Consider the following 26589-nt stretch of genomic DNA (forward strand, 5'->3'; position numbering starts at 1 on the left):
CTTAAAGTTAAGTCGTCTGGAAGTCTTCCAACAAAAAGACCACTCAGACGACTTAAAAGTAAGTCGTCTGAGTGGTCTTGTGTTGGAAGACTTCCCACACGACTTAACTTTAAGTCGTCTGAGAAGTCTTAGGAGTGAAGTTAAGTACCTGTTTATTGATAGCAGCCTTAAAAAATTTGCGTTGTCTTTTGCCACCCTTGTAAGCCAGCAACAGTAGAGACGGTCTGTTTGGTATGGGAGACCCATAATTAGCACCCAATTCTGGCAGAGCATAGTACGCCCACACTTGGAGCACTTGTATGAACCCATCAACAGTGTAACCAGTTTGCGTCAAGTCTTTTGCCTTCAGAGAATCCATCAGCACCTTAAACGCCACTCTCCCCCATGGATAATTCTCAAATTTTTCTAAATCCATCACTAGCCTTGCAAGACTAGCTGATGTAGCGGATGAGAAATTTTTCCCTTCGATGTACCCTGCGTAGATGGCAAGGTATCCCAGCCGCATGCGATCATCCCGAGATAACGGCAGAACACGACTACGGTAGGGTTTTCGTCTTATTGCCTTCGAAATCGCCGTTGGAGAGAAACGGCGCTAGGGTTTCGTAAAGTTGTGAAATAGTGAAAAAATAGCTTTTATATGTCCGGTAAATGATCCGGTTAGGTTAAAACGTACATTGGTAAAATTAAAGGTTCGGTACGATGTGGACGACTGAAATATACGTCGTCCGTGTAAATTATTCAACAGACTACTGAAATATAAGTCGTCCACACCCTAAACATAACCCCTAAACTTATTTATCTAATTAAACACTTCATAAAATCAAATCAAACTTGAAAAGTGTTTACTATACACATAAATAAACACATATAGGTGAAAACTAATTTTTGAAAAAAACATTTTAGTTTTCCAAGATCTAACCCTAACAATACATACAATACTACAACATATGTTTGCCAAACTCCTAAACCAAAGAATATCATGATTCACTACTTCCACTCATCTATCTTCAAAACAAATCAATTTTATCATATCTTAATTTATATCACTTAAAATTGTTTATAATCACCTGATTTTTATTTTTCACGCATCAAAATATTTTTTTACAAGATTTATAAATTATTTTTAAAATAAACTGGTACCAGACGACTTAAAATTCAGTCGTCCAGACGACTTCCAACAATTCAGACGACTCAGACGATTTACTGGGGCTATATTCGTAGAAATGGCTTCTGTTTTTTTGTTTGGTCACAAGGGGCTGAACTGTAATTTCACTAGGCTTTTAGGTTAGTTTTGCATTTGATTCAAGTTTGGGTATAGGTTTGGGTTTAAAATCAAGTTGTAGGTTAGTTTTGGCAAAAACCCCTTTTTTTTTGTGTAACTGAAGATGGTGGTTGTTGTTATTGTTGATGATGTATTTTCGTACAATTCTTTCTTATTCATATTGAATATATTCACGCGTATTAATATCATCGATAAAAGTTAGTCTTTTAGCAATATTTTATGTTTCTCTTTTACTTTCTTGTTCTAATCTAATGTATTTACAAGTATTAATATCACTCATTTCAACAATTTTTATCTTTAATCTACAAATTAAAAATAGGAGAGCCATTTTTACTTCGAAATGCACTAGTATATCATATATCATTACGAAAATCACTTTATGGAATAATATGGTATTTTGCTTGAAGTTTAATATTAATTAAGTTATTTTTAAAAAAAAATTATATTTTAATATAATATTTTATTAATTAATGTTCTTGTAATATATTTATATATGTCCTAGTTATTTACAAAAGTTTTGTGAATTCAAATTAGTTATGAAAAATATAAGGACCATATTATAAAATACAAATAGTTTTGAAATTGAGTTTGAAGTTTTGCTTTTGGAGAATAACATCTTTAAACTTCAAATATAGAGTTTTGAAAACTTCAAAATAGAGTTCATTTTTGGAGATGCTCTTATCAAAGTTCGTATGTAGAAAGTGGATGAGATTTCAATACACATTTTCATGTATTGACTTTGTGTGTTTTAAATTTTTAATGGAAAACTATAGAAAACTATATCACGTCCAAATTATATTTATTAATGATTTACTTGTGTTTTATTAGAGCGAGTTATATTTATTATTGATTTTAAAAACAATAATTAATGAATAAAATTTGAGTAAGCTCTAAATTTTTAATATCTCATCATAAAATCTAAAGATAACACAAAAAATAAAATGATAAAAAGAAAATCCAACACTAATAATATATTAGAAAAAAAAGAACATTTTTCACCTTAAGTTCTAAACCCTAACTACATATATCAAACCCTATATCTTAAATTCTATTATATATATAAATCTTCAACTTTAAACATTTTAATCCAAACACTCAGATTATATATCATACAGAAATATTCAACTTTAAACATTATAATACAAACCCTACATATACCCCTAGCCCTACTTATAACTCCAAACCCTATATCATATTCCAAACTCTATACAAAAAGTATTAAATCATAACATTTTGAATTTATAACACTTATTTATACTAAATTATAAAATTATAAAAACTATAAAATCTAAATAAAACCAGTATATTCATAATATAATTTCAATCCCTAAACTCCAAACTACATACCTCATATTAACCTATCACATAAAACATTAAATCTTAATTTTTAATCAATCACACAATTTGAAAATTTAAATACAAAATACAGATTAAAAATTTTAAATTATGATATGAAATTATTTAAAGCTTAAATAGATTAACAATTATTATAAATAAATAAAAGATAATATGTACTGTTTTTCTAAGCCATTGATTGATTTTTAAATCAAAGGTCCAAAATCAATCTCCTATCTATCTTCACCTTTGTTTTATATTGGTTTGGCGCGGATCACCATCTGCACCATTAGATCATACTGAATCAACGCTTGAGATTTGTTTTTTTTTTCAATTATTTTCTGAGAACAGATCTTGTGTTTGAGAGAGAGAAAGAGAGAGAGGCGATTGGGTAAAGCTGTGCTCGACGCCTTAGCAAACCTCGGCCTCCTTCTCTTCCTCTTCCTCTTCCTCGTCGGCCTCGAGATCAGACCCGTCTTTGACCGTGTGCTAGGAGTTCTTATGCACAGGGCCCCAACTATTTTTTAAATTTTTCTTTGTGTATTTAGGGCCCTAAATTTAGAAAACAATTGTGAAAATGTCCATTTTTTTTATATTTGATCAATATGAACCCTAAAATTGGTTTAAGATAATGAGTTTGTACAGGGTCCATGTTTACTTTAAGACGGACCTGCTCGAGATTGATCTGAAATCTCTCCGCCGCACCAGCCAAAAAGTGATTTCCATCGCAGCCGCCAGAATGCTCCTCTCTTTCGCGATGGGCGTCGTCACCTCTTCGCTTTCCCGGAAGTTTCTTCACCGGAATCTGTACCTTCACCAGCGCATACCACAGTGGTCGGGATGACTCGAAGCCAATCAGACTAGGCCTTCCAGAGGCTTCTCAAGGAGATGTCCGGTTCCAAGAAGGCCGTTCCTGTTGCTGCCAAGCTGCAAGCAGTTCAGATTCGTCTGAGGAAGATTCTGATGAGGTTAGTTTCTGTTCTTTAGAGATCAATAAAAAGCTTTTGATGACAAGGAAACATTGTTGGTGTTATGATCATGGGGAAATTTGTGTTGTTGGTGTTTGTTGAACTTGATACATTTGGAAGGAAGTGTATTTGTAAACTTTTCATGTTTAATGTAAAATTTGCAATTTCATTTTTGTTTTTCTAAATTAAATTGTATTTATAAAATTAAATGGAATAAAAACGCTACAATTAAAAAAGCCAAATCAGTAAAATGGATGACAAAATGCTATTACTAAAAATCAGATTGATTAGTTTTAATAACATTTATATCACGTTATTATAACTATTAATAATTGCATAGATAATAACGCTATCGTTATTTACTTAACTATATAGCATACAACAGATCCGCTATCAAAAGGGTTGGACCTACGATAACGGGCGCTGTCAATGTTATCGTTATTTACTTAAGTATATAGCATACAATAGATCCGCTATCAAAAGGGTCGGACCTACGATAACGGGTGCTGTCAGAGCGTTTTAGGGAACGCTATTAAAACGAACTAATAGCGTTTAATGCCAGCTATTAATACCCACATTTCCTGTAGTGTCGAGTATCCTCCTTTTGCCACCACTCTAGACTTGAACTTCTTAGGTTCTTTCACAGACATCCCTTCCTTCTTCTTATAGATCCACTTGCAACCAATTGCTCTCTTCCCTTCAGGTAACTCCACAAGATCCCAAGTCTGGTTTTTATCCAGACTTTCCGCCTCTTCCGTCATAGATCCAATCCATTCCTCCCTCTCATCCCTATTAATAGCTTCTCGATAGCTGGTAGGATCATCCATCTCGATATAAAAGCATAATTGACCATGTCTTCAAACCCGAATCTCACTGGAGCCTTTGTTGCACGTTTAGGTCTCCTAGAAGCCAAACTCTCCTCAGTTCCATGTTGAGCTTCTTTCTGCACTACTTCCACAGACCGCTCATCACTAACTTCATCTGGTTTATCCCCACCAGACTCCTCCTGAGTAGCTTCAGAATCTGTGATAGTCTCAATGGTCACATGCACTCGGTCTGATATCGCCCGCTGCACCATATACTGCTCGTCAAAGACCACATCTCGACTAAACATCCTCTTCCTTGCCTCAGGATCCCATAACTTGAACCCTTTAATACCTTTCTCAAAGCCTAGAAAGATGCACTTCTTGGATCTCAAATCCAGCTTTGATCTTTCGTCTCCCAAAACTAGTATGTAAGCTGGACATCCAAATATCCTCAAGTTTGATAAATCAATATCTACCCCAGTCCATACCTCTTCTGAGACCTTCCCTCCTAAGGAACTCCTTGGCGATCTATTGATGAGATAGACTGCCATGTTTACTGCTTCCGCCCAGAACTGTTTTGATAACCCTACATTCAACCTCAAACACCTTGTTTTCTCTGCAATCGAACGGTTCATTCTTTCACTAACACCGTTTTGCTGAGGTGTTTTACGCACTGTAAAGTGCCTCTGAATACCATGCTCCTCAAAGAACTTCTGGAACTTCCCATCAGTATACTCTGTGCCACTATCCGATCTCAAGTACTTCATCTTTCTCTCCGGTTGATTTTCAACTTCAGCTTTCCAAATCTTGAAGTTTTCGAACACCTCAGATTTCTGCTTCATGAAGTACACCCAAACCATCCTAGAGAAGTCATTGATGAATAAAACGAAGTATCTTGATCCTCCCAATGACTGCACCCGAGTTGGCCCCCACACATCAGAATGGCATAGTCAATAAGACCTTTTGTCGTGTGTTGACCCGTCTTAAAAGATACCTTAGACTGTTTTCCCATCATACAGAACTTGCAAAACTCCATCTTGCAGTCCTTTAACCCGTCCAGAAGACCCCTTCTCAGGAGTTCTTTCAAACCGTGTTCGCCAATGTGACCCATACGCATATGCCACAAAGTTGTACAATCTGACTCAGAAACTGCAGCTGCGGCACCACGTACTGCCACGTTCCCTATCAACCGATATACGCTTCCAGCTGTCATATGTGCCTTCATCACCATCATAGAACCTTTGAAAACCTTCAACACTTCACCATCATCAGATTTGAACTTGAAGCCGTTTCTATGTAGCATCCCAAGAGATATTAGATTCTTCTTCATGACTGGTATATCTGAAACTTGACTTGTCCAATGCCCACAACACCACATACTTTGTCATCCGCAAGTCGAACAGAGCCCATGTTTCCAAACTTGTATGTTTCAAACCACTCCTTGTTAGGAGTCATGTGGAATGAAGTGCATGTATCCAATATCCAGGAATCCGAGTGATCACCTGACGTAACAGCAAGCATATCCGAATCAGCTGATCCTTCTGAGTCATCATTCTAATGAACTATGTTTGCAGAGTTCGTTGTCGCCTTCGAATTCTGCCCTTTTTCGGGACAGTCTCTCCTATAGTGACTAGGCTTGCCACACCTATAGCAGACTATCTTCTTCTCGAACTTTTACTTTGATCTTTTCCTGCTAGTACCATCCTGCTGCTTCCCCTGCTGCCTTCCTCTATCATGACCGACATATAATCCGTCACTTTGAGAGTTGTCACCCACCCCAGTATTCTGCCTTCTCTCATGATGAGAGAGTAATACGGCAGAAACATTCTCAAGCTTTGTAGTCGTTTTGTCGACTGTTAGAGCTGTTGGCAACGTCTAATATTGAGGAGGCAGAGAACACAACAAGATCATGGCATGATCTTCGTCCTCAATCTTCACATCCACACGTACCAGATCCTCGATGATTTGATTGAAGTTGTTGACGTGTGCGACTAGATCTCCGTTCTCAGACATCTTCAAACCAAACAACCTCTGCTTGAGGTATAGTTGGCTAGATAATGATTTCGACATATACATCTTTTCCAACTTATCCCACATCTATTTACAAGTTCTGAGGTCCATCACCTGATGTGTTATGTCATCCGATAAGCAAAGTCGAATAGTTGAGACGAACGCTTCCGGTTTCGACTCGAACAAAGCCTTCTTCATCCTTGCTGCATAAGCAAATCCTTAACTCGCCATTGCCATAGACCAAAGTTTCCCTTCCCATAGAATCTCGGAACGTCGAACTTGAGAGAACTACCTCCGGTCATTCTTTAGGGTTTTCGTAACCTAAAGTTCTGATACCAGTTGTTGTGAACAGCCTTAAATTAAGCAAGAAGACAATAGAGAACAAAACGTATTGAGGCAAATACCCATTTAGGGTTTCTTATTATTTTGTGAATGAATAATCTTACAAACCCTTAGACCCATATTTATAGCAGCCTCAAAAAATCCGATTTCCTTTTTCTTTTAGGAATACATACTTATCTAGAAAAAGTAAATTTCCTAATGGAAGGCATACCGTACCACGGGGGCCTACGGCCCCCGCATCCCCAGATTTCAACCTTGATAGCGAGTTTATCTTCCTTGCGCCTTTGTCCGACCTACGAGTGCTGGGCTTTTACTGGTGCACAGATATTTAAGACACACAGATGCAACAATATCAATAATTTTCATGTGTTTTTTGGATCCTTCACATCTTCATGTGATGCTTTTGGGAAAGACGAAATCTCCTCCACATATTTCACTATTGCATCTATCAATATTTCTTTCCAAATACTTCATCGCTTTCAAAGAAAGCTTGAAACTTCTTAATCAAATCCACCAAATAGCTACATCAAATCTTCTCCTTAGGTCATGAATAGATTTGAATCTGATTCATTGCATAATTGAACCACATTAAACTGAAACATAATTTGTAACATCCCCGATCCTAGATAGGATCATCGGGAGGTGTCATGGTTAAAGGAAACGTACTAGCCAGTCGTGTGACTAAAAGGCAAGTGTTCCATGGCCAAAATAAAAGGTTAAGTGCATGAGGAGGCTGAGACTTAACCAAACACAAATGAAAATGAAGATAAGGGAGTTGGACGAGTTATACGGTAACTGCGCGATGCAGACAGGAAGCTCGACCAGCTAGGCAAAGTTCGGTTAAGCTCAGTCTAAATCGGTCCATGTTAAGCCAGCTCAACTAGCTAGACTACTAGCTCACTCAGCTGGGTTAGCTGGGAGTCAGCTCACTCAGCTGGCCGAGTCTTCACGTCTTGGTCCGGACCATGGTCAGGCAGGTTGGTCAGTCTAGGTTGGCTATGTGCTGGTGGAGCCTTGGGTCAGACCTTGGGGACTTGCGTAACCGGTTAGGCCTGAATATCGCCCAACAGGGAGTGGTTACAGGCGGTTATAGGCGATGGGGGGGGGGGGGGAGTGGTTCAGGTTGCATCCATTCGCCCACCAAGTCGTACATATTCGCCTAGCATGTTGTGCCCAATCGCCCAAGGCAGTTGGCAAACCCTTCTTCTATATATTGGGGGTCCTGGAGTCGATTTTAGGCATCAGTTTCAGAGTAAAAACAGAGAGAAATACCGAGAGAGAGAGAGAGAGAGAGAGAGAGAGTGAGTGAGAGAGAGAGAGAGATCGGCCAAAGAGAGGATGATTGTGGTGGTATTTACTTCTCCGGCGAGGGTGATCGTGTGGGAGAGAGAAACATGTTAAGAATTAAAGGCACAAGCAAGGAGAAACAAGTGGGGACGCGTGAGCGTGGTTCCATGGTACGGGATGTGACCAGCGATTCATCGGACTAGACAATCGGCCAGTTTGGTCGGGCAGTCTGATCAGTTATGGGTACATCCGCCCTCCTCTATTCTTATTTCAATTAATTTTCCTTCTTCTCTTTCTGTCAATATGTAAAAAGGCACAAGTGGGTTTGTTGGTGTTAAAGCAAGGCCTAAGCCGGTTCAGCCACACACGATCCTTGGCCATCGGTTGGATGCATGGGTGGTTGGTCTGACCGCGGTATAGCGTTGCAAGGTCCGATCGGTTGCAAGGCAAACAGAATGGGTTATGACCTGACTAGGTTACATGGATCCAGGCCTTGGGACGGATCAGGTAAGAGGGTCCATGTTCCTATGGGCCGGACTTATAGGATGGCCGATCGATCCTAGATCCCAACCGTGTGGTCGGGTTAGATCATGGGCGATCCGAATATGTGGTTCAAGTAGTTTTGGTTTGGGGTTGGGCTTAGACATGGTCTGGGCTTGGCCTATTGTTTTCTGAATGATTTAGTAGAGGTTTATGATTAGTTAGAGGAACCAAACCATGCATTGTTAGAATCAACCGTTAGGATATCAGATTATGGTTGAGTGAATGGTTTATGGTTTCAGGATCTGAGGCTGATCCCGCAAAACTAAGGGTCCGTGAAGACTCAATCAACATGAAGTTGTGTGGTGTGTGGGTAGATATAATTAGGAATATGATAGCCTATAGTGCAACTTAACATATGTATTGAATATCATTTTATGATTAATAAAGAAACCGATTTACCTTTTCTTTATACATGTATTCAGCGATTGAACTAAACCTCAATTGATGGAAAATGACATAGAAAATATTGGTCTTAAAAATGAACAAATAGTTGAATTGCATTAGTGTAAGGCCGCAGATCATAAGAGGCTCAGAAGCCCAGATTCGGGTGTTACAAAAGGACTTGTCGGATGACTATTATAACACGACGAGAAGATCCATTTTTTTGTACTCCACTAAAATAAGTCTGAAACATTTTGAATCTCTGAACTTGGAGAAACTACACTCAAAGGATAATCCATAAGGAGAGCGACGAATTTACACAACTAATTAAAAAGAATCAAGCAAACAATAAATAAAAAAGTTCAAACAATGCGGAACTTAAACCCAAAACTAGTCGGAGCTTTAACCTAAAAATAAGACCGGGATCGAGAAACAAAGCCAATCTAAAGACCAAAGCTTAGAGCACTAGCAGTGGTTACTTTTTGACATGAGTCTCTAGCTACATTAGTATTAAAAAGAATAGTATGAGAGGGGGAAGGAAAATAATGAGAATCATCCCTTTTTTAAGTACTTTCTCGTTGTCTCTAATAAATCATCTGCCATGTGTCTTTCATTTATTGCATGATTTATCTTTTTACTTTAAATTTTAATTACTCAACTAAATTTTCACTAGAAATTAATATAAATATGTTAAGAGACTATGTGAGAGACTTATCGTTGATGATGCCCTTACATTGAAACGTTCCTATGAAAATCAATATAAATTTTCTTTTTTCTCTCATCATTATGAAAGATGGGAATGGGTGAACACGAAAAAGAGAAAGAACATGGGATAACTATTATATATTTAAGTAAATGGGTGCAAATTTTTATATGAACTGTTGCAATTGTTTATATGAACAATTGCAACTATATAAATGAAAGCTTGCAACTATTGATGATTACAACCTTTGGTAATAACCATATTGATGATTGCAATCTTTGGTGATTAACCATTGTAACTCTTCGTTAATGTTTGCAACTTTTGGTTTAACCATTGCAACTATTAGTTGCAACTCTTCACTCTCTATATAAGGAGATGTAGACACTGACAAATGGATATAGAAAAATCATAAACTAATAGTGTGTGTGTGTGTGTGTGTGTGTGTGAGAGAGAGAGAGAGAGAGAGAGAGAGAGAGAGAGAGAGAGAGAGAGAGAGAGAGAGAGAGAGAGAGAGAGAGAGAGAGAGAGAGAGAGAGAGAGAGAGAGAGAGAGAGAGAGAGATTCATTGTTCAAAAATTATCAACGACGTTGAAGAAACACATATAAACACTAAAGCTCTATTTGTTTCTCTTGTATCTTAGCCTAGAACAAGAGTGAGATTTTGATTGTCTTATCCTACAAAGGAATTTTGTGTAACCCAAGGCTTGGAATAGGGTCGAAACACTCTTTAAAGAAAGCGTGGCGATTAAATTATTATCCCATTTATTATCCAAATATATAATTCACAACTTTTTTATTTACAACCCAACTTAACAAACAATCTTAAAGTGTATTTTCTTGTGAATTATGACTGGTGTGTTTGTGCGAGAGATGACATCGAAGTTTGGAAAGTTAGATAAGTTTGAGGGAGTTGACTTTCGAAGATTGCAAAAGAAGATGCATTTTCTCCTCACAAATCTGAATTTAGTGTATGTTCTAAGCTTGCACATGCCTAATGTGTTGAAGGATGCTGAGAACGAGTATTTGGATGAGACAAGGAGGCAACTTAAATGGAAAACAACTATTACGTATGCCGTGGCCATATTCCCAAAGGTATATCAGATCCTCTCTTTGATGTTTATCATAATGTCAAATACGCAAAAGAGTTGTGGGATGCATTATAATCGAAGTACATGGCTGAGGATGCTTCTAGTAAGAAGTTCCTTGTTAGTAATTTTAATCATTGTAAGATGTCTGATTCCAGGCCAGTTATGGAGAAACAATGAATTCCTTTGTATACTACGTCAATTTGCGCAACACACCATAAAGATGGACAAATCCATCTCAGTATTGAGTATCATCGATAAGTTATCACCTTTATGGTGAGACTTTAAACACATGATAAACACACACAAAAGGAAGAGGTGTCTTTTGTACAACTTGACAACCATTTGCGCATAGAAGAATCTCTAAGGGCACAAGAGTAAGGAAAACCCAAAAATAATGAGGCTGGTACTTAAGCCGTGATTGCCGAGCAGGAAAGGATAAGAGCAAAACAATACAAAACCATTTGGGAAAAGGGTCTAAGGACCAAGGTTAAGGTCAAATCTCTAATTTTCAATCATATTCTGATGCGAATCATGTATCAAAGATGTATGAGGCCTTTTATGTGTAGGATGATAAAGCGGCATGGTGGATTGACTCGGGTGCAACAACACATTTTTGCAGGGATCGTGAATGGTTCACTATATATGAGCAAGTTCAAGATGGATCCGTACTTCATATGGGAAACGAGTCAACTGCCCCTATCTTAGATTGTGGCAAAGTGCTGTTAGAATTTAGTTCTGTAAAATCTTGATCTCAAGGATGTACTTCATGTACCCAAAATTAGAAAAAAAAACTTAGTATCTGGTTGTGTTTTAAATAATGTGGTTTTAAAAAAACTATATGAATCCGAAGTACATATTATTGAAATATGGTGTATTTGTTGGATTTAGATATTTCTACAATGGAATGTTTATACTTAATATTAATAAATTTGTCAATTCTTATATGGCAATTTCTAGTAAAAATGATCTTTCGCTATGGCAAGTGTGGGAACCGAAATTCGCACTGTCGATTTCCGTTTAAATAAGGAAACTAGGAAAACCCTAATTTCCCAGAGGACCCGGATATCTGCTAATTACCACACGTCAAGCAATCAGAATACGAGAATAACAACGATAAAGTATAAGAAATCGAAAAAGAGAGCAAAGAAGATCTTATTCCGAATTTGCGTATGAGCGTTTACAACAAGGTATAAGCCTGGACTCGAGAGCTGTCGGCGAGATTCCTAGTTCTAGCAACCCTAAGACGGCTAAACCTAATTGAGTCGCAGCTCGAAATAACAAAAAACGGAAAATTGCCTAAATTGCTCTAAGTGCTAAGTTTGCTCTGAAAAAGTTTTCTCTTCATGCTCCTCGCCTAGGACTCCTTATATACTAGCTCCAAGGTCGGTTTACGCGTTTACTCTTCTGCCCTTAAGCCGTCATAGCATAAAAATTGAGATATTCCATTTTTCCCGATCTTCACAATTATCTTCAAAACTTCCGTGTTTATCCGCGGAAACTTGACATTTATCCTTCCTTGTGGACCAAGCGTAAACCGTGCTGTGGTTTACGGGCTTTTGGTTAAGAAATCGTAGGATGGGCCTCGAGTCGTGTTTTAGGTCCCTTTGGGCCGTCTTCCGACTCGACACGTTTACTACGAATTCTTTCGATAAAGAACGAACTTTCCGCGGTTTTTAATTCGCAAAGTTTGATCGATGATTTAGAATAGCGAAAACATACACTGAGCTTGCTACGGTCTTCGGGAGATAGCATTTGATGGTTTGACGAGAATGCATGGATTGATGTCTGTCGATGTTCGGAAGGGTTCAATCACTACACAGCAACCGAACTTTGGCTCGAGCCCGGTTGCTACGTAGCGACCGAGCGGGACGAGCGCTCGGTCGCTACGTAGCGACCGAGCTTGACCGAGCTCGGTCGCTACGTAGCGACCGCGCGGGACGAGCGCTCGGTCACTACGTAGCGACCGAGCTTCGGCTCGGTCGCTACGTAGCGACCGAGCGGGACGAGCGCTCGGTCGCTATGTAGCGACCGAGCTTTGGCTCGAGCTCGGTCGTTACGCAGCGACCGAATGGGTCGGACGTTCGGTCGCTATGTAGCGGCCGATATCGGCCCGGACTTGGTTGCTACGTAGCGACCGGACGGCGTGTATGCGCGGTAATTACGCAACGACCAAGCTTGATTTGTTTGGTTTGAATCTTCAAGGATACTTCTTCGCAAAAACTTCGTTTTTGGTTACATTTTACGAAAGTTACATCTTTCTTTTTACTATCTTTTTCGGAAATACGATCTCCGAGGATTTTTCGGGTGGTAATTCCGTCGTAACCGTTTTTGACCCCAACAGCAAGCTAGATTAGATCATGTACATTATAATCATAAGTTAATATGTCTAAAGAAGGGTTGATTCATACTTTTGATAAATATTTAGAAAATTGTAGTACTTGCATGTTAACAAAGATAATTAGGCAACCATTTAAAGCATTGAAAAAAATATGTAATGCCAGGACTTATACATTGTTACATTGGAACAAAATGTTAACAAATATAATTAGGCAACAATATCTTTGTTAGGAAAAAACTTACCCCTTATGAACTTTGGTATAAGAGAAAGCCAAACTTAAATTATTTTCGAATTTGAGGATGTAGGGCTGTTTTAAGACTACCCCCAACCCAAGATTAAAATTTTGAGAGACAGAGGTATTGATTGCATTTTTATTGGATCTGCAGAGCATTCTAAGGCTTATAGGTTTTATGTATAGAACACAATGATTCAATAGCAGTTCACACTGTAATTGAATCAAGAGATGCAATATTTGATGAAACTCATTTTTTATATATACATGTGTCAAAGGCTTTGGTTCCAAGTTCAAGTGTAACTACTAAAAGAGATTAAACTTTTGTGTCTCCTAACATGTCACATATGCTTTGTAGGAGCAAGCGAGGAAGGATTGAAAACTCATTTGGTCTTGATTTTCAAATATATTTAGTTGAACGATAAAGAGATGAGATGGGTATCCAACACTCATATTGTTATCATATTGATAATGATCCAAGAATTTATAGTGAGGCTACAAAATCTCAAGATGTTGTTTTTTGGAATGAAACAATAAATGATGAGATGTACTCCATCATGGATAATAATACTTGGATTTTGTCGAATATCCCACCTGGTTGCAAGCTTTTGGGCTACAAATGAATCTTCAAAAGGATGATGAAAGTCGATGGAACAATCGACAAGTTTAAAGCTTGATTGATTATTTAAGGCTTTAAACAAAGGCAATGTATTGATTATTTTGATAAATATGCTCTAGTTGCTAGGATCTCTTCTATAAGATTATTAATTGTTTTAGCAGAATTGATAACTTTGTGATTCACCAAATGGATGTTAAGACAGCGTTCTTAAATGGTATTTTGGAAGATGAGTTGTATATGAAGCAACCTGTAGGTTTTATTATGCCTGGTAATCGGCATAAGATGTGTAAGATGATCAAGTCATTGTATGGGCTAAAGCAATCACCTGCGCAGTGGCATCAAAAGCTTGATGAGGTTGTCTTATCAAGTGCTTTCAAATAAAACCAATCAGATAAATGTTTATATTGAAATATTGATGAATTTGGTAACAGATTAGTATTTGTCTGTATGTTAATGACATGTTGATATTTAGTACTGACCTTAGACAAATAGAGCTTTGAAAAGCTTTTATTGTCATCAAATTTGCTATGAAAGACATGGGGAAATCAAATGTGATTCTTAGAATCAAACGTGAAAACAAAGAACTATTTTTGACACAATCTCATTACATTGAGAAAGTTCTTAAGAAGTTCAATTGGGAGAACTGTTCTCCAATGAGTACTTTCATGGCTGCGAGTGTGAAGCTTATGCCTAATACATGAGAAGCAGTATCACAACTCAAGTGTTCACAAGTGATTGGCTCTTTTATGTATCATTTAGTTGTTTTAAATTCTTTGTAAATATTCCTTACATTGTATAGCCTCAACTTTTATATGGTAATATCAAATTATTTAATGATATATTCATTTGTTATTTTATATTATTGAATACAAATTTTCATTTATTTTAAAATAAATATTTTTTATAGATATTTTGATTTTCTATAAATATTAAATTAAGAGGTTGATTAGACATATTTTGAGGGTTGTTATAATTTTTAAGTTTACATAAACTGATTAAAGTTTTCATTTTTTGAAATCTTTTTAGAAATTTTGTTATTTTACTAAGAATTAATTAATATTGGGATATTTCATATTTTAATTGGTGTTTTAAAATAGGTAAACATTCTCAATAATATATAACTTCTATACTGAAAATCTCATGTCTTTTAAATTCAAGTATTCTTATTTTTTTTCTTGTAATTCTTGTATTCTTTACAAAATAATTTTCAATTTTTCAGTTAATTTTTTAATTATTTTAATATATTTATATTTAGTTATTTTCCTATTTGTTAGTTTAACTTATTTGATACTGATTTTTAGGCTTTTTTAATATTTATTTTAAAAAGATAAACAGACAGAAATTAAGATAATGATTTGCTATATTTTGATTAGTGATTTTAACTTTCATGTAGAGATGATCAATGTCTTATAAATTTTATAGAGTAATATTAAGTTAGTTTTTAGTTATATTTTTCCATTTGTTAGTTTAAATTAGTTGATATATATTTTAATTTATTTGAAAGAAATATTTTTATCTGGAATTTTTGATATTCTATGAGTAAAACATTAAGATGTTGATTGAAATATTTAATTGATTTTAAAATTTATCTGAACATTCTAAACTTTGATGTAGAGATGTTCAATGGCTTATAAATTTTATAGAGTAATATTAAGTTATTTTTTAGTGATTTTTTTCCTTTGTTAGTTTACATTATTTGATATAGAATTTAATTTTGTTGAAAGAATTATTTTTATCTGGAATTTTTTTATATTCTATCAGTATTACATTAAGATGTTGATGAAATATTTAATTGATGTTTTAAAATTTATCTGAACATTCTAAATAACGTATAACTTTATTTTTTCTGAAATTATTGTATTCTTTACAAGTAATTTGAACTTTAATTTCAGCTGATTTTATTATAATTTTTTTCAAGATTGGGTATATTTTTAAGTTATTTTTTCAGTTTTGGAATATTTTCTGGAAATATCAATATTTTAAAAGTAAAAACTAATATGATGATTTTTCAATTGGTAATTTGTTAAATTCTATGTGGATATTCTCCATCACTTACGTGTTTGTAAGAGCAAACATTTAATAATCAGATACCATTTTTAACTGTTGGCAACATATAACCAATTGTTTTTTGTTTTGGTGATTAAACAATTCAAGTGGACAGACAACACGTACCATAGATAAACTAGGCTTATATATACGGTACCCAAGTCCAAAAGAAAAACACAAGTTCACAAGAAAAAATCTTGAAGACTTTGAATAATCAAGAGATGCAAAAGATGATGATGATACTTCTTTTACTGTCAATAATTTGTGTTACCATTCTCTTCTTGAAAAAACAGTCAACAGGGAAGAAAATCAGTACACCAAGGTCACCGTCGACAGTTCCGGTTATCGGGAACCTTCATCAGCTCGGCCGCTACCCTCACCGATCACTATGCTCTCTCAGCCATCGTTATGGTCCTCGCATGCTCCTTCACTTTGGCCGTGTCCCTGTTCTTGTAGTCTCTTCAGCGGACGCGGCTCAAGATGTTTTGAAGACCCACGACCGCGTTTTTGCGAGCCGTCCACGATCGAAAATCTTCCGAAAGCTGCACTACGACGGGCGTGATGTAGGCTTAGCTCCTTATGGAGAGTATTGGAGACAAATGAAGAGTGTGTGTGTCCTTCATCTCCTAAGCAACAAGATGGTACGGTCCTTTCGAGACGTACGAAAAGAAGAGATCAGAATATTGATGGAAAATGTCAGGAAATCAAATTCTTCGCGGATTAATCTAAGCAAGCTATTGGCGAGTTTAACTAACGATGTAATATGTAGAGTTGCTTTTGGAAAGAAATACGGTGGTGACACAGATTTTATGGAGTTAATAGAGAGGTTCGAGAAGCTGTTGGGATCATTTAGTATCGGAACTTATGTACCATGGCTTGCATGGCTTGATTGGATCAGCGGTTTGGATGCTGAAGTAGAAAAGACGAAAAATGATTTTGATGAATTCTTAGAGAGAGTTGTACAAGATCATGTAGATGGTGGCAGAGATAAGAATGATTTTGTCCATGTATTGCTAGCAATTCAGAGAGAGAAGAGCATCGGGTTTGAAATCGACCGAATAAGCATAAAGGCTATTATCATGGTAATAAAATCGTATTCAGATGCAATTAAGTTTTAGTACACAACCTTACTCCATATTTCTTGTTTTGGCTTTCACTTTTCAGAATATTTTTGTGGGTGGTACGGACACATCTTTTACAGTTATGGAATGGGCAATGACAGAGCTTTTACGTCACCCAGAGTGTCTGAACATCCTTCAAGAAGAAGTCCATGGGATTTGTAAGGGAAAATCGAATGTATCAGAAGAAGAAATTCAAGACATGAAATACTTAAAAGCTGTGATCAAAGAGACAATGAGGTTACATCCTCCACTTCCGTTGTTGGTTCCTCATGAATCAACACATGATGTCCAATTAAGAGATTACTATATACCAACCGGTACGCAGGTTATGATCAATGTTTGGGCCATTGGGAGAGAGGCTGCAACCTGGGGACCAGACGCAGAGTTGTTTAGACCGGAGAGGCATTTAGATACGTCTGTTGATTTCCGGGGTCAGGATTTTCATTTGATTCCGTTTGGTGCAGGAAGAAGAATTTGCCCAGCGATATCGTTCGCTACGGTGCTGATTGAGTTGGTTTTAGCTAACTTAGTGCATCAATTTGATTGGAGATCCACAGATGATGATCAGACTGATGTTCCTGAAGCAATTGGCATTGGGATTCGCCGCATGCTGCCTCTTTATGCCATTGCGTCTTCTACTACTTAACTTGGGGCGTTATATAATGATTTATTTTATGTAAGGGGGTTACCTTTTTCTGCGCCAGGGTATCTGGTTTTATTTGTTTTTTTCTTCCTAAAGTTGTTTTCACCTATTGTCAAGTGATTTTGTTTTAAATCACTTATTTTGTTTTCTCTATCATATTCAAAAGAACTCGTGTTTGATAAAATAAGAATCTGCGTTTCACAAAAAAATACATAAAACGGTCCTGAAAGAGCACACGTTTTTTTGGTGCATTGAGAAAATGGGTCTTTATTTTTTATATTAAAATGTCATTTCATTACTAAAACATGAAGTGATCAGTAAAGCTATAACGAAAACAACTAACAAAACAAAGTTTTCTATAAAAAAACTCTAACATTTCTATGAGAACTGGTTTTTAAAACTATGTGGATTAGAAGAAAAACATATTAATGAACCTTTAAATTAATAAAAAAATATTAACGGACGAGGGATTCATCGAACACTCCGCTTCTTACACAAAAGTTTTAAAGTTCAAAAAAGTGTCACGTGAACCTTGTTTCAAAGAGAAACTGGAGCTTAAAAATGACGTGGGTCTAAAGAAAAGTGGAAAAAGAAACGAGCTTAGAATTCAAAAACGGGTCACGTGTGCCTTGTTTCAAAGAGAAACCGAAGACTTGGAAATGACGTGGGTTTATAGCAAAAGATGGTAACAGAAAACTCATGCGCCTAGAATTGCACGGTGAGATAGAAACAGGTGGGTATTTATGCGGAAACCACATTCATCTTAAGACATGATATATTATGGTTCGAGTCTTTTACGAGTCTTTGTAGATTCAGGTACGGTTGGACAAAAATGAAGAGTCTAGAGCACTCTCGAACTTAGAGAAAATTGGAGATGAAACCCGAAGTTGGAATCAATTTTTGGAGTTGGTGTCGATCGACACCCACAATCGTGTTCGTCGACACCTATCGTTGACTGAAATTCCTCACATGTTTTTATCAAGTTTCAAGAATTAAACAATTCCCAAAGTTTCTGCTTATTTGCAGTTTAAGTCTTTAACGTGTTTTAGACCTATGTCTATTATTTTTAAATTATTATTAGGCTAATCCTATGGTGATCTTATGTGTTTATCCCTTTTCTCACAAAAATATTTTTCTAAACATGAAAAAATTGGTTACAAGGAAATTGCTGGAGATCCGGTCTTTGCTGTTTATGAAGATGAAGGCCTGATTCCAATGGAATACTGAGTCGACGACGATCAAGTTCAAGAGAACGTTGATGAAGTTTGTCTTCACATGATGGAAAATGTGCAACTTGAGCCAACAAAGGACATTCACATTAATAACAAAGTTGATGAGAGGAGTTATAATCTCTTGGAATCGCTTGATGCAGAATCTTATGAAAAGATTAATGAGATTGAAGTTTGGAATAATTACGTCAGATGGTTTGAAAATTTTTATCAATGGATAAAGAAGAAGAAGAAAAACGAGATAAAAACAATGGTTAAGATTTGAGGAAAAATCTTCTTCGATCCGGAAAAAAATGATGTAAATAAATGTTTGGAATATTTTCAAATATTGTTTTAGATAATTATCTTTATTATTTTAGGATTTTATGGTTTTCTTATATATAGTATTTTAGTTTTAAGTTTGTGATTTTCATGTGTAACATTGCAGCATCATGAGCAACAAGGAAACACAACTTTTGAATATTTCAACTTAGGAGTTGCTTGACTTACAACGCACTAACCGAAATCAAAGAAATCTATAAAGATGGTTGATGCAGTCATAGCAGTTGTTGATGCTGAAGGAGTTTTAAGAGACCAAGAGGGCCATACAAGGAAGAAAGAAGGACACAACATTGGTGCACAAGGAGCTTTGATCCCTGGTACAGTGGTTATTGCTAGCGATGACTAGAATGCTGGAGTTGTTCATGGAAGAACACAAAGACTACATTAGGTCTGATTAGTTCTATGCTAAGAGGTCTGCCTTTAGACTTCATTCCAGAGGAATGATTTTGAGCTGAAACATGTGTACTACACTCTTGTGGGTCAACATCCTTTCCATGTCAACTCCATTTTCCGAAAATGTTTTCAAATACTTGTCTTTATATTCATATATTTTTATGTTGTTTTATACATTAATCACCCTTTTAAAGGAGACTCAAGTGCTATTCGGCGGACACAAATGAAACGGCGCCTTCAACCAATTCTCTTTCTTACCCTCTCCTTCTGGTTAATCGTTTCTTTCTCGCCAATACGAAAGTTCTCCGTCGCCACATATGACATCTGCATCTCAGGTTTGAGCCCCATGAAATTGCTTCTGGTTGCAGTTGGACTCTCTACTCAACTGTAGGTGTCCAAGCCTTTCCAGTGGATCTCCTTACTCATAAGAAAATTATTTCCTCCCCGTTTCTGAAGAGATTTGAACCCAGATTCCTACCGCTTTCTCCTGATTCGTCAACCGGCACCAGATTTCAGATCTTTTTGTTGTAAGATCCGAATTCTTTTGAAACCCTTTGCTCTCCTTGTCGTTCAAGTTTCTGGTCATTCTCTCTGCGTGGATGTGCTCGCTACCATCGTCAAAGCATTTCCGGCGGTCTAGACCCACCGAAAAACGTATGAAGACTGAGCTGCATTGCTCATATAACTGGGCCCAGGCCATTAGACTTATAATATTTCGCAGCCAGTTTTTCTCCACCAAATCTCATATCCATGGAGATGGATTCATACCAATCCATTTTGGCCTTGATACGGTTGGCTAGTCCATTTAAGAATTCTGGTGGATTCACCAGGGTCTTTAATTTTTTTTGCTTATTGTCATATTCATTTTTTATGAAGAAATTATCGGCAGGTTCACCTGACTTGATTACACATTCATCATTATTCTCTATCAAGGAGTGTTTACCATTACCATACTTTCTTTCTTTGAAATAAGAAGATTTGTCGGATCAATACTCGAGATTTAGTTTTAGTTTACACACCAGCTTATTTTCTTGTGAAGCAGTCTGTAAGGGGCTGTAAAAAGCAACCGAGATTACTTCAGTTTTTCTCGTAGGTGTGGACTGTTTTTCAACATCACTACTTTATGTGTCTAACTCTTGTAGCAGTCTGACTTTGTTTCTCGACGCATTCAAACTTTGTCTCAAAATCACTACTAAACTATTTTACTTATTTGCTTCTACTATTGTATTGTATTTTGCTTATCAAGTATGATGTATAATCCTCTCTGCGTTTTAGTCCCAAAAGTTAAGCTTTGTTGACAAAGTTGTTGTGATGCCCCGACCGCCCACGGCAAATGTACCTTCCATGCTAGCTCTCTCGGCCTATGGGGCCCATTTGTGCATTAATCTTTCTGAGGCTTGAAAGTATTGTTTACTGACCCTATAGTCACCAAATGATTTTTCTCCGTGTTTTGGCGCACTCACACGATACCGCAAGTGACTTTTTGGTAGGTCACTCATCCTTCTACTACTAAAGCTCAAGCACACTTAACCCTGAAGTTTTAAATGGATGTGTGACCGAAAAGCTAAGTGCACTTTGGTGACATAGGTAGTCAAATCAATTCTCTTTCCATATACCACAAACCGAAATGTTACAATTCACACTCTCTCAAAGAACACAACATCCTAGTTCGCTCCAAGATCGTTACCTATTTTAGTGTGAACCTTTCCACCGGTCCCCACACTGGTCTGAGTTTGTCCCTGATACCACTTGTAACGCCATGACTTCTCATGGCTAATGGACCTATCACGCCCACACACTCGGCTCATAGATCCCATTCCATGCGACGGGGGGTGCATTAATTTTCAGAGGCTTGATAGGCTTGTTTACTGACCCTGCAATCACCACATGACTTTTCCATTTGTTTTGGCCTCATTCACATGATAATGCGAATGACTGCCATGTAGGTCACCCATCATTCTACTACTCCAATTCAAGCACGCTTAACCATGGAGTTCTAAACGGATGTGTGACAAAAAGATAATAAATGCACTTTGGTGACATAGGTAATCAAATCAATTCTTTTAAACATTTTCATAAACCACAAATCGACCGGGATGTTACAGTTATGTTCGAAAGAAAAAACACAGTTTGCTACATAATGAGCAGAAGCTGAAGATAGAAAAGAGATGAGTGAGGGACCAGAGAACCTCACCAACTCGTACTACTAGTTGATATGGTAGAGAGTGATCGGAGCTAGAAGTTTTCTAGACTTTAAACAATAAACGAAGTTATAACGAGACTAGAGTGATGTATGAGAGGATCTCATAAAATGTAGATTAATTTTTCGTGTCCACCTAGGCTTCGTAGACTCCGGTTTCCACGATGACATACTGTAGTTTAGAGCATTTTTGAAGTTCTTTAGTTGGTTTGATTGGTCTCCCACTTCCGCTCATTTGTGAAAATGAATCTTCAAATAAGTCATTTTGATCAAAAAGAGCAAATTGGTATCCTATATTCTCATACTATCTTCCTTAAGCAGTCCAATCTATACATTTAATAGAATATAACTGATTTGGTATGTTCTTTAGAGTGAACAGATAGGGATTGCTGAAATTTTGGTAAACTAGTAGTTGGGGAAGGATTCCAAGATGTAACAAACATGAGGCAGTCATCCACATGCCATATACCCTTTTAGATTTTACCCATTTGAGTGTTTCATTTAAATTGTGAAATATACAAGAACACTCTTCTATTTTCTGGATATAATGCAACACTTTCTTTCCCTTGTGCCAAAAAAAAGCAAGAGAGATGAAAAATCTGTTTAGTGATATTTTCCTTTTTGTCATGATCCTTGATCCATCCCTACGGTTACTACTACTCACTTCATTCAAAGAAAAGATCCAGAAATTTTTTATCCCAACAAGTCCAAAAACTATTATGAACTCTCTCCCTATATTATAAGTAAATTACAAATTTACACACACACACACACTTCTCTCTTCTTTTAGGAATAGAACAAAAGCATCAGAAACAACAAATTCAAGAAACAGAGTGACACCTTCTCTTCTGAAACATGAAGCGTTTCTCCGAGTTTGTCTTCTCCTCGGTATGTTTACCATTACCGGCAATACTTTGGCTTCTTCTAAATCTCAACATGATTGCGTTCAACTTGTTCAGACCTCTAGAGAGCTTCCTAAAGAGTCCATAACGAGTTCTTCTGCTCGGCTTCACGAATTCTCTCTTCATCGAAACATGATCCTTCTCGAGATCAGTCAGCCTCATCCTCATCCTCGCGACCTCAAGCCTAAGCTCTCTGTTCTCTCTTCTCACGGATGCGTAGTTGTCCCGGGGCGAAATCGCCCCACTTGCCATCCCGCTTCCTGAACGGTTGGGAAACTGTCCCGGGAACAAGAAGAACTGGCTCTGACTCGAACCACATGCACCACTACCACTGGTCATCGTGTTCTTGAGCCGCGTCTGTTCGTAGAACAGGACTTGAACAGCTATCTGGATAGGAAGTCTCTCGTTCTGTGCCGCATGGCTGCTTGCGTCTTGAGACAGTTTCTGACAGCTAATTGTCTTGCAGAGACGGTAACGCTCTGAATCTTTCATGTTCGGATGAACCTAACTCAACCAGCAAAAAAAAAAAAACAGTCAAACCAAAACTCACGTTAAAGAGATAATCTTAGCTTTACAGTTACCTTAAGAAATAAATCAATGGCTCGGTAAAGACAATCGCAGACGACGCGGGCATGGTCCGGGAGAAGCTCAGCGAGAGCTATGAACTTCAAAGGAGGGAGGTTGGAGTCGAGAGCCACCTCAGCTAGATAACTATCCATTAGCTTGGAGACCTTGAAGATAGAGCTCTGTTTCGGAGACTCAGGCCCCTCGAAATCGTACATAGCCATCTCGCTCTCGTCCACCACATCTCCATCGTCGTCATCTTCGTAGTCGCACTCGTCAAGATTCAGAAACATGGAGAAGATTCTTTGCACCGAGTCAGTGTCGTACATGGCGCCGCCGACGTTCGCAGGAATCAAGATGTCTTCGAGAATCGCTTGGTCCAGCTGGTGGCTTATCCTTCTCTCCAGATCCGATCGACATGAGACAGAGGTTCCGGATCCTATGGCTGTCTTCAACAAGGTGGATAGGAACGAGACAGGTATCGAGTTCTTGTTGGCTTGTGTCGGGAGGAGACCAACGATCACTTCGAGGACGATTCTTTGTTTCTTCTGCGGATCCGAATCAAGAATCACACTTCCTTTGACGAGACTCGGTTCTCTGATGATCTGCAGTGACTTACGAGCGTAGCTCATCAGTATATCGCTGATGATCTCATGATTCAGACCTTTGGACTTCATGGCGGAGACAACTCTCTGGAAGAAATCGAGCTTGAGGATGAGCAGAGACCTTCCCCACCAATCAGAAGGTTTCTCCGTCGTCTCCGGCGCCAACCTCTCAAACTTCTGATCAAGCTTGAGCAAACCAGAGACGAGCTGTTCTTTACAAGCGTTCACAGCGATGGCGTTCACGAGCCTTCCGACAAGGCTAATCTCTTCAGCTACAGGTAGTAGCTTCTCGATGGAGTGAAGAACAGTGATGGAGTTGGAGATGTCGTTAAGGATCGAGTCTTTCAGGTAAGCCTCTGTTCTCACCTCCAGGTTCTTCTCTGATAACTCCTCCGTCATTTCCAGGTAATGAGCCACGCATCGCAAGGACGCGATGTTTGCCGACGTGAACTGTAGAACGACGCCGTAGCAGAATTTCGCTGCGAGCTCAAAGGCCTCTGACCCGCCGGGAACTCCGGGTAGGTTGAGGTGGTAAGTGTTCTTCGTTTCTTTTGATTCAAGAAGAAGCTTCCTGATTCTTCCACTCCGAGAGACGAGAGGAAACTGAAAACAAAAACAGAGACAATGGTTTGCCTTTCGTCTTCCCATTCACTAGTTTAGTTCGAATTTCTTTACCTTATGAAGTGAAAAGCTTGCAGAGCCGACTTCTATGGTCAAGTCACTCGTAACGTCCGAGACCGGCCTGGAAACACATACACAAGTTTTTGAGGACCCATAAGCCAAAAACGTTAAAATCATTCTTGTCTGAAAGAAAGAACGAAAGTAAAAGAGATTAGTACCATTGAGGAGTGTGTCTGATGCTTGAACTTGGGCGAAATGCTTTTTTGCCAGAGACACTTTGCTTTGACTCAGGAACAGTAACAACACCCATTTTATCTCTTCTTTTACAAAACAGATCCAAACTTTCTTTTTGGTTTTGGTTTTGGTGTTTCTTATCAGACAAAATTTAGCAAACCAATGTTATCGCAAAGACCTGCACATATGCTTTTGTGTTTCTACCAAGATTGTTCTTTCTGTCGGCTGCAAATGCTCTCTGTGTCTCTGTCTCCCTTTACAATATGAAAGATTGTGCGGAGGAGTGAGTAAAGAATTCAAATAATGAATACTATTGTTTCATGGACATTTAAATTAATTAATATAAAAGTTATATTAATGCTACTTTATCTTCCGGAAATTAGGACACTAATCCCGCTTACTATAGGTAGACTGAGACTATGGGTATTGAGTGTTTGATCTCATGTCACAGTGGTTTTCATCCAATTATTACTAGTCGGTAATTATTTTTTTGGGCCACATGTGGTGATAATAGTTTTTAGCTGATGATTGATTTGTATGATTTTGTTAAAAAAATAGTAATTCTTAAATTGACCCTATGTGGTGAATCTATAGGTTCAACCCCTCTATATTAACCAATAAAAATCTGCTACATCTTATATTTTGTTTATGAAAAACAAAAAAAAAAGTAGAAAATAATTTCAATTGCAGAATTTTTTTTTGACATTGCAATATTTTAAATCCTAAAACATAGAATTTTAATTCTGAACACTAAACCCTAAATTCTAAGATTAACACTAAATCCTATAGTTCAAACTCTAAACACTAAATCCTAAACTTTAAACCCTAAATCGTAGGGTTAACCCTAAACCCTAGTATCTAAAGTTTAGGGTCTAAATCCTACAATTTAGGGATAATCCTAAGTTTAGTATTATTCCTAGAGTTTAGAGTTTAGGGTTTAGTGTTTAGAGTATGAGCTATAGGGTTTACTATTAGCACTAGTATTTAAAGTTTAGTGTTTAATTTGAGTTATAAAGTTTAAGGTTTATCAAATTTTATAATGTCAATTTTTTTTGTTAGCAATTAATATTGTTTTTTATTTTTTATTTTTACGATAAATAAAATATGACACTTGACAGTTTTTTATTGGTTAACATTTATGGGGTGAACCTATAAGTCTACTTTACGGGGCTCAACCCAAGAATTACTCAAAAAAGATAGAACATAGACTATCTAAAACACTTCAGTTTATGATAACTATTTATTAATCACGAAATGCTAATAATATAAGACTTCTTAGTAAGTATATATATATATATATATTCTTAAACACATTTATATTATTAAGATTGAAGTATTTTTTGGTATTGTTTAGAAACATGGATAACTGTATAAAAAATAAAATGTTGTTTGGACACATAGATAGTAATATATTAAGAAAAAATAATGGACTTCGTTATTAAAAAAAATGGAAGTCTACTATATTATGAGAAACTCTCTATCTGAGTGTTTTAAAATATACTAAAATGGTTTAATCTAATTAACTAAAAACATATTTTGTCTAAAATAATCATAAAACAAAATTTAAACTTTATATACATATTTCAAATCAAAATAATAATTTAAAATTGATTTATATCAAAAATTGATTCAAAAGTATACATATTTCAAATTTTGATTTTTGCTAAAATATTTTACAATAACCATTGTAAAACAAATTCAATATATATAAGAAAAATACAAAAGAAAGTTCAATTTAAAACACCAACTTAAATTATGATTTTTATATTTCACATT

General features: G+C 36.9%; 2 protein-coding genes and 1 pseudogene across 2 annotated transcripts; 2 read left to right on the top strand and 1 right to left on the bottom strand.

Annotated features, from left to right (window-relative positions):
- Positions 1 to 8422: 8422 nt before the first annotated feature.
- On the top strand, positions 8423 to 11847 carry LOC125607911 (annotated as a pseudogene).
- Positions 11848 to 14561: 2714 nt separating this feature from the next.
- On the top strand, positions 14562 to 19434 carry LOC106414442 (cytochrome P450 71A26-like). Its single transcript, XM_013855105.3, has 2 exons — positions 14562 to 17062; positions 17145 to 19434. Exons 1-2 carry the CDS (start codon positions 16202 to 16204, stop codon positions 17745 to 17747), a joined length of 1464 nt encoding a protein of 487 aa, XP_013710559.1. The 5' UTR covers positions 14562 to 16201; the 3' UTR covers positions 17748 to 19434.
- A 3121-nt stretch (positions 19435 to 22555) lies between these two features.
- Positions 22556 to 25154, bottom strand: LOC106412362 (BTB/POZ domain-containing protein SETH6-like). The gene is made up of 4 exons (XM_013853287.3): positions 24798 to 25154; positions 24634 to 24700; positions 23371 to 24561; positions 22556 to 23293 (listed from the first exon to the last, which is right to left on the bottom strand). Exons 1-4 carry the CDS (start codon positions 24887 to 24889, stop codon positions 22709 to 22711), a joined length of 1935 nt encoding a protein of 644 aa, XP_013708741.2. The 5' UTR covers positions 24890 to 25154; the 3' UTR covers positions 22556 to 22708.
- Between the last annotated feature and the right edge of the window lie 1435 nt (positions 25155 to 26589).

Source organism: Brassica napus, chromosome A1, assembly GCF_020379485.1.
Source record: "Brassica napus cultivar Da-Ae chromosome A1, Da-Ae, whole genome shotgun sequence".
Lineage (NCBI taxonomy): Eukaryota > Viridiplantae > Streptophyta > Magnoliopsida > Brassicales > Brassicaceae > Brassica > Brassica napus.

What these genes read in the sequence shown, in the direction of transcription:
- LOC106414442 (XM_013855105.3), top strand. Translation starts at nt 16,202, where the DNA reads ATGCAAAAGATGATGATGATACTTCTTTTACTGTCAATAATTTGTGTT. An exon ending in GCATAAAGGCTATTATCATG is followed by an intron (nt 17,063 to 17,144) that starts GTAATAAAATCG and finishes TTCACTTTTCAG; the next exon opens with AATATTTTTGTGGGTGGTAC.
- LOC106412362 (XM_013853287.3), bottom strand. Translation starts at nt 24,889, where the DNA reads ATGGGTGTTGTTACTGTTCCTGAGTCAAAGCAAAGTGTCTCTGGCAAA. An exon ending in CAAGCTTTTCACTTCATAAG is followed by an intron (nt 24,562 to 24,633) that starts GTAAAGAAATTC and finishes TTTTGTTTTCAG; the next exon opens with TTTCCTCTCGTCTCTCGGAG. An exon ending in CCATTGATTTATTTCTTAAG is followed by an intron (nt 23,294 to 23,370) that starts GTAACTGTAAAG and finishes TGGTTGAGTTAG; the next exon opens with GTTCATCCGAACATGAAAGA.